Raw genomic sequence first — 8,982 nt, 5'->3', positions numbered from 1 at the left:
AGAGACAGCTATATCAGGGTCCTTTCAGCAAAATCTTGCTGGCGTATGCAATGGTGACTGCATTTGGAGGCTGATAATGGGATGGATCCCCAGTACCCCATTTTCTAATAGGGTTATTTGGTTCTCTGAAGTCTCAATTCTTGATTCTTTGTATATATTGGATATTAGCCCTCTATTGGATATAGGGTTGGTAAAGATCTTTTCCCAATCTGTTGGTTGTCATTTTGTCCTATTGGCAGTGTCCTTTGCCTTACAGAAGCTTTGTAATTTTATGAGGTCTCATTTGTCAATTCCTGATCTTAGAGCATAAGCTATTGTGGTGTTCTGTTCAGGAAAATTTCCCCTGTGCCCATGTGCTCGAGGCTCTTCCCCACTTTCTTTTCTATTAGTTTCAGTGTATCTAGTTTTATGTGGAGGTCCTTGATCCACTTGGACTTGAGTTTTGTACAGGAGATAAGAATTGGGTCGATTTGCATTCTTCTACATGCTAACCTCCTGTTGAACCAGCACCATTTGTTGAAAATGCTTTCTTTTTTTCCACTGGATGGTTTTACCTCCTTTGTCAAAGATCAAGTGACCATAGGTGTGTGGGTTCATTTCTGAATCTTCAATTCTATTCCGTTGATCTACCTGCCTGTTACTGTACCAATACCATGCAGTTTTTATCATGATTGCTCTGTAGTACAGCTTGAGGTCAGGGATGGTGATTCCCCCAGAAGTTCTTTTACCATAATCATTCTCTTACTGATGGAAATTTCTTTGTGAATCTATCCCACTAGAAAAAAATAGGAATAGATTAGTGGGGAAGGTGTCTAGCATATGAATTAAAATTTCTTCCTCAGTTATCAAAGAATTCATGCTTTCTAATTATTAAGTACATTTTAGTGACTGTCTTTTAAGGAGTTTGTTCATTTCATCTAAGTTGTCAGATTGATTCAAATTCAGTCATTGAGAAATCTCTTTATTGTCTTTTTAATGTGAATAGGACTCACAGTGAAATCCCCCCTTTCAGTGTAAATATTGATGTTCTTGGTTGTTTTCTGTTTGTTGATTAGACTGAAATAGGTATGCCAATTTTATTGATTTATTTTTCAAATTACTAAGTCTTTGCTTTGTAAAAAAAAGTATCTTTATTGTATTACTCTTCTATTTCATAAGTTTTCATTCTGAAAAAAAAAATCTCTGAATTGAAGTTGAGTTATTTAACTCATCTTTATCTAACATGACTCTGAATGTGATGGGCTTAGGTTATATAATGTGAGTTTTAAAAACATGGTCTGAATTTCCACTTTGTTCTTCATCCCTGTCTCCCCTGTGCTGAGAGCCTCCCTCCGCTGTGCTGTTGGCTCATTGGCTGTGTTTCTAGTTGGTGTTTCTGAGGGTGTCAGAAACCGTGGTTGTTCTGACACTAGAAGTGTTGCTGGCTTAGCAACCTCGTTCTATTCACTCTCAGCATCCCGAGCTGAGGCGCTGGTGCTGCCCCTCATCCTTTTCTTTACCATCCATATGCTGAAAACCTGACAGATCTTCCCTTTTGCTGTGGAACTAAGTCAGGCTTCAGGGCTGGAAGGCAGCCTGTCTTCTGACATCATAAACAGCACAGGTAGGCCTTTTGGTCGCATCCCAGGCACTCCGTATGTCCACACTGGGAAGTATTGCCTTGTGGAAAGTCTGCAACAACAGGGTTCCATTACACGAATTTCCCTTTCTCCTAAGACAAACTCTACAGTTTCTGCTTGACTTTCCTAGCTCTTCACTGTCTTCAGACTGCTGCCCAGAGTTTCAAGTGTTCATCTTTTTGGGGTTTGGTCTGATAAAAGCAGTCTGGTGCTACTAGATGGCAGTGGAGATTTGTTTTGTACCCCAGTCTTTCTCACTCATTCTGACAAAATGAAAGTGTGAAGGTCTTTCAGAAAGTATTTAGTCACCTTCTCTCTCTGTTCCTTATGTGACTTCACAGTTAATCACTGAAACTGGTGGTATTTGCTCATTTAGTTTCTGCTTTGATCTCCTCTAGGATACATTTGTTCTTCTCGGCTTAAATACCTTACAGGCTTCTGATGTTGGCATTCAAGGTGTTTAGCAATCCAGCTCTGTTTATTTTTCTAATTTCATCTGTTATGACTTCCCTTCCTTCTCTATAAACCCATTGAGAGCATCTCACTGTGCTCCACTTGTGAGTCTATGTCTTTGTTCACACCGACTCCCTGGAACACTTTCACACCACACTCACCAAATCTTACTCATCTTTAAAGTTGAAAGTGGCACCTTGTCTCTGAAACCTTCCTATGATGCACCTCTGTGTACCCCAAGGATGCTGATAACATCTCTTCCCTTTTACAGTGTTCTGAAATCATCTTCATTAGCATCGGCATATAATTTTAACTTTGTGTTAACCAAACCCCTTAAAACTTCTAGTACCAGTGTTGCTTACCTTTGTGGGGCTCTATCTTGGGGCTTTCTGTGCACTGAAAATTTGTCATGAGACTTCGCTGAATTAATGCATTGGAGTGACTACCAAGCACAGTATAGAATTTTCCAGAATTTCTTCCTAGAGAAATCTTTGTATAAGCACAAAACCTCCTTGCACACTCACTCACCCAGACAGCCCCTGGGACTTGCCCAGGAAGGGCCCCTCTGTAGGATTAGTTCAGGACCATTGCCATGGGCTGTGCTGGTGAAATGAGCCTCTTAACAACCCACCTGGAAAAACTCAGTTTTCTGTCTTCTCTAAATCACTCACTTCACAGCTTCCTAAAGAAATCTTTGTCTTGGCAGCTTCAATCCTCTCCCTACAGATTCTCTTGTTTACCTGAAAGTTTTTATTTACACAACCTTCTTTGGAGAAAGAATGAATTAACTAACCTACGATCCCTGTTGCAGGGACACTGTAGAGAGCAGGAGGTCCCAGCAAACAGGGCTTCAGATTCCTGGTACTGTCCTGCTGTCCTCTTGGCCTACAGTAGCTGTTCTTGGGACTGCCTGTGCTGGTGGGTAAAGACTCTCAGGTCAGCAGGAAAGGTGTGGTCCCCGACAGACTGCTGTGAGCCTACACACCTTCTAGCCACTCTCTATGCGACTCCCTTGACTTCCCAATCTAGTCGCTCATGAAACTCTGAGTGATTGCATGCTAGAATTTGGTGCTAGATTCTGACATAAGAATTGGTTATTTAAGAATATACTTATCTTATCTCAGTGGTTAAGAGCACTGACTGCTCTTCCAGAGGTTCAGAGTTCAATTCCCAGCAACCACATGGTAGCTCACAACCATCTGTAATGAGATCTGATGCCCTCTTCTAGTGTGTCTGAAGACAGCTACAGTGTACTCATATCCACTAAATAAATAAATAAATAAATAAATCTTAAAAAAAAGAATATACTTATCTTTGTGCACTTAATGATATTTTAAAAAATAAATAGGCCATGGCATACTTGATATAAAGATTTTAAAAGTTACTTAAAGCAGAAAGTCAATTTTGGGTTTCTGAAATATAGATTAATAGAATATCTTTGAAAATAATGTATAGTGTTTTGTAAAACATTTTTATCTTTTAAAGGGGGGTTTAAAAACATGTGATTTTCATTTTAATGGGACTTCCTGAAGGTTTCTGAATTTATGCATGCATGTACAGCATATATATTTCTAGTGCTACAACAGTCGCCTGATCCTCTTGTTTCATAAACAAAGTCCTAGGGAGGTTTAGTAACATTCTCTAAAACTTCTCCACCTCTCAGATCTCTGTGGGATTCTTTCCCCACTTAGTTCAAACCTAGAGCTAAAGCACAGGTTTCTTCTCTTATTCTTAGAATAAAAGGGGGGCGATACCGAGAGATGTTTTCTATCAAAAGATTCAGCTCAAGAAGTCTTTATTGGAAAACATCTTTCTGTATGGTGAACTCAAGATCACTTCATAGAAGCTGTGTACAGCACGGACACTGCAAAACGTGCAAATGCAAACCCCTCTGTATACCCTGGTGGAGCATGCGTAGTGCACAGCCCAGCACTGTTTCCACTATTAATGTAAACATGGACCTGGACATTGTACAGTCTGGGAAGGGGCTTCCCCTTCTAGGATATTAGCAGTAGTGAGTCCAGGGGGAAGGGCTGGTTTTCATGTGCAGTGCAAGCTTGTTGTCAGCCTCCTGTTGAGTGTCTAGTTAAGAAAGAGAGTGACATCCAAGATGTCATCTATATAGTGATGTACCTCAGACATGGAAGACAGGAGGGAAAGAATATGAGAGGAGGAGGAAGTCAGACAAACACATGGGTCCAGTGGTTTATAATGGGGCTTGGTCACAGCATATTTGTCCCATATTAAAAGTTCCAGCTGCAGTTAATATCTGATCAGATATCAGGTCCAACTCATGATTTTAAGCTTTGGACTCCTTGGATAAGTCTCTTCTTCTGAAAGCCTGGCTTTTCCTAATATTATTCCCAGTTTAAGATGTCCCCTCCATTTTCAGCTCATTCCTTCTGGGAGAGAAAGGAGGGGACAAGAAAGATAGAGGCGGAAAGGGAGAAGGAAGGGGACATGGACACATATTCTCAAGTATCACTCGTCTCTTTCTCACTTTGCATTTTGTAGTATGCACTGTGTTTCAGTTTCTGATCTGGATTCATCCTTGGAGGCTTAAACCTCCCTGGGGCTGGGTGTAGGTGGTGCACACGCTGGGGAGGACAGGGGAAGACTCTGGTGAAGGGAGAAGCTGACCTACGTTATGTCCCTTGCAAGATGCAGACTATCACAGAGCTCCTAAAGAGATGAAGAAGCTGAGACTGTGTAACAGCCCAGACAGGGTGGGAACAAAGAAGAGAGACAGAGGGGAGGGAGAACTGGCCATGCATCTGAAAGAACCAGTATCAGTAGAATATTTTCGATGTCTTTCTGGACTACATTCTAAAATCTGACCATGACTTCTGTCAGTCTGTGGGAAAGTAAAGTGTCCCCTGGTCCCACAAAATGGCATTGCCAAGGGAGAAATGAGATGCTGGCTGTTGCTAGTAGAGTGGAAACAATGGCAGCAAATTGGGTCCCAGTTGTTAATCACCTGTGGCATTATAGTTAACTTAGAATAATACTGCAATGTTTTGGCATCTGACATTTTCCACAAGCCTGTCTCCTTTTATGTGTACACATGCCAGTATATAAATTGCCGCATCCATGTCAGTTGTAAAGTAATGGCACCGAGGGCATCATAAATTACCGCAGTGATCCTCAGGAGAAGACACTGTCGTATCTGAATGAGTGTTTCACTTCCAGAGTAATGCATGCCTTCATCTGGCCCAGCAGTCAGCATATTGCCCCGTGTTGATGGATATTGTCAGCTGGAAGCTACACTGCATTTCACTGCACAATAAACATGGCTGTCAAACCCACATAAAGTGAAATCAATTTATCCTGTATGGTCAGTGCATTTTAAATGAAATTAATGTACTGTGGGTATGGTGGCAAAAAGGTAGCATATTAGTTATGCATCTTGGGATCCGAGCCTTTCTGAGTAAGGCATCGTTCTGTCTGGAGGGCTTGAAGAAAGGCTGTTTGCAAAATGCGTTGTTGTTTTCATAATCTTCAGAAAGTGGCTCGCCGCCCCCTTCATGTTGAGGGAAAAAGTCACAGTATCAGCAAAATTCTATCCTTTTTGCCTGCCTTTTGTTTTATAGTAAATGATGACCATATTTTTGAAATAATAGTACCTCTTAATGTCCTAATTTATTATTGGCTTTGACATAAACAAATTGCTCCTTAAGCAAGGTGTCTGGAAATAGGAAAGAAGGGCCAGAGATTGATGGGGCATGTTGTTCCTGCAGAACTTCACTGCCTGCACTGATAGGTTGTTCTAGAAGATGGGGCTATTGGCTTTAACGCATACTGAACTTTGGGAAGCAGTATTTCTAGTTTGTGTAGTAGGAGCACTAGCTGAGACCATCAACTGTGCTCCCTTCACATTTTACCATGGGCCTCAATCTATGTAGCTGTTCAGTAGTTAATACAAAGCAAAGCTCATGACAGTGTCACACTCCTGTGACAGATGATAACCCAAGAGCCTTATTCCCTCTTTCATTTAACACACATTATTAATCAGAATTCTGTGTGCCAGATGCAACACCAGATCTGAGGAGTCCAGCTACAAGTGAGCCTCAGCCTTCGCTCTGTCCCCAGGAGCTGTCTGTCCATCCTATATGCTAATAACTATGTCTTCAGAAAGTGTCAAAGATGAGGAATTTAGATATAGTTTCATAAACGATAAAGAAATCCTTTTAATCAACAGAAATATACCAGGACTCTTGAAACAAGTATTTCTTAGTCTGCTATTTTTGCATATGAATTGAAGACCAATTACCTTTTACGTAATGAATATTTACTATGCTGTTTGGGAATTACTAATATACAAGCATGAGAATAAGGGAGTCTCTAACTTTGGGGATTTCATATTCCTGAACTGGAGTGCAAAGGCCAGAAGGAGACAGTCACATTAAACAGTAGTGACTTCAGGCCATGGACGTGGATCCCAGAGCCAGGGCATCCTGTATGGAGGTCCTCATCATCATGGCTATTCCTGGAGCGTGAATGTCCTTCCTTATTGCCCTCATCCCTTCCTTCTAGTTCTTTCTTCCAGAATCAGCTGAAATGCCAGTCTCCCGTACACTGGCTGAGCAGCCATCCTGCCTTGTATTCTCGTGGTGCCCTGATGGTTCCAGTCCTGCAGAGCTCTCACAAACCCAGCCAGTCCTGACTGTCTGCTTCCCGGGTTGTGAGCTTCCTGAAGGCTTAGTCGCCTTCCCATCCCCAGTGCATAAGCTCACAATGTATTCACTCACAGTGAATCAATTCATTCCTGAAACAGCAGCAATTGAAAAGGACTTGAAGGACAGCGGGACCAGGGTGGAGGAGTAGAAGGCATCTGGGGTAGGACACCATTTGGGGACACATATAGTTTGAAGTAGCAGATTTTTTTGATATGATGTTACTTTTGAAGGAAGGCATTGCATCAGGAGAGTCCACCAGATCGTAGCTGAATGGAGTGTATGGAGTAGGGACCGGGCAGCATCAGTTCAGCCCACTCTGATACTTTGTCAGAAAGGGCTGTGGAAACATCGTCTTAAATGTCTTTTTCTGGAAGGTCCCTTAGAACAGAAGATGGGCCAGAGGACAGCAGATAAGCCAAGCAGAAAAGTGTGAAATGCTCTCATTATAATGCTTTTCCCATCTTGTTCTTCCTGCCCTGATGTTACAGGAAGCAAAGCAATGAATGGCTCTGCAGCTAAACTACAGCAGTATTATTGTTGGCCAACAGGAGGCGCCACTGTGGCTGAAGCCCGTGTCTACAGGGATGCCCGCGGCCGTGCCAGCAGCGAACCCCACATCAAGCGACCAATGAATGCGTTCATGGTTTGGGCAAAGGACGAAAGGAGGAAAATTCTTCAGGCCTTCCCTGACATGCATAACTCCAACATTAGCAAAATCTTAGGCAAGTGCTGCAGCCCAGCTGGCACTGGTCTCTCAGCCCACGAGGAGGGTAGGGTGGGTGGAAAGGTGTGAAGCAGGGGCAGAAGTTAGCCCCATAGGGAAACTGATTGTCAGGGGACAAATGAAACCAAACCAACTGCCTACAGCAGTCTTGGTTATTTTCTCTCAGAATGCTACCACACCACAGCTCAGGTGAGGGATGTTTTGTCTGCTAAGACAAGGCCTGAAACTTTCTTCCTGAGCAGAATTATCCTCTGGATAAGCCTGGCTAAAAACTTTAATTTAGAGCTGAACTTCTTAGAGTGATGGGCTTACATTGTAAACTTAGCGACTATTGAATGAGGTCACAGGACTCACAGGGACAGGCTACTTAAGGCTCTTACCCTGGCTTTTTAAATCCATATTTTTCCAGGCAGCCCTGCAAACACAGACCTTACAGCTCAGGTTCACCTGGCCCACTAGCAGAGTTCACCAAGTACTAGCAGTGCCCCCCAAATGGCGTGAAATTCATGGGGTGTGGAACAATGCCTCTAATGATAACTTGAAGACCTGTGAAATAATGCTACATTTCATCTGACACTGTATGCCTCGTTCACATTTCATAGCTGTGAGCCTCAGGGTAGAGCCCCGCTTTGCCAGCGTCAGCCTCCAGGTTCTCAGTCTTAAACTCTGTTCCATCAGGGTAGGCTCTCCTCACACAGATTACACAGTTTGGAACTGTTGTGCTCAACATATTGAACATATTTAATTCAACATGCAGCATTACAGTCAACATGTTTCCTCTTTGGAGAGAAGAAACACAGACGTCCCTGTTCTGTTTAAGCTGCCACCGTAGAACAGAACCCCAAGGAGCCGCTGGAAAGCACCAGGCTCAAACTGGGGCTTTAATTCTTTAAATGTTTTGTTCAAGAGCAATAAATATTTAACCTGAGTAAAAACCAGTGATCTGGGCACACACAAATACACATGTTTTGTCACAAAATAAATGATTTAACTTGATTCTGAGACATTTTGAGGCAGGAGCCTCTAAGAAAATTTAAAACATACTTTGGACCAAATAGAGGTGGAACATAGAAAGACTGGCTCTTTTCTTTTCTTTTTCCTCTTTCTCTCTCTCTCTCTCTCTCTCTCTCTCTCTCTCTCTCTCTTCCTTTCTTTCTTTCTTTTTTTTTCTTTTTTTTGTTAATATTAAATTTTAAAGCAAATGTTAAAAGTTATTCCTATTTAGAGAAATTTCCATTTTAGAGTTTCAGAGGTAGGTAGAGGGATGATACTTTTTTTTTTAAATTTAAATACCTCTCAAGCTAAAATGTTTCTAAAGGACGGAAAATATCTACACATACATATATTTTTTCTAAATTCAAAGACATATAAAAGAAATTAGTGTTACTCCAGCTTCACAACTGCTGATAACTTCATGTTTGTTTCTTGCCATTTAGGTACTGGCATTTGTAAGCTTTCAGATGGGTACAGACACCCTCTGTTTCCATCTTGGCAGCCTTGAAAAATCTCT

At 41.9% G+C, this 8,982-nt stretch overlaps 1 protein-coding gene across 51 annotated transcripts in view; it reads left to right on the top strand.

Moving 5' to 3' along the window:
- Sox6 (SRY (sex determining region Y)-box 6) overlaps positions 1 to 8,982 on the top strand; it is a 569,905-nt gene that overhangs the window by 543,644 nt on the left and 17,279 nt on the right. For 48 of the 51 annotated variants that reach the window (XM_017322068.2, XM_030242296.1, XM_030242290.1 and 45 more), the window contains one exon: positions 7,237 to 7,470. In XM_017322068.2, coding sequence (XP_017177557.1) covers positions 7,237 to 7,470 — 234 coding nt within the window. The remainder of the gene's footprint in view (positions 1 to 7,236; positions 7,471 to 8,982) is intronic. The other 3 variants (XM_030242289.1, XM_030242303.1, XM_011241709.3) reach the window with 1 other exon arrangement.

Source organism: Mus musculus, chromosome 7 (genome assembly GCF_000001635.26).
Source record: "Mus musculus strain C57BL/6J chromosome 7, GRCm38.p6 C57BL/6J".
NCBI lineage: Eukaryota > Metazoa > Chordata > Mammalia > Rodentia > Muridae > Mus > Mus musculus.
Note: the sequence above shows the minus strand (reverse complement) of the source record. Positions and strands in the feature narration are given on the sequence as shown.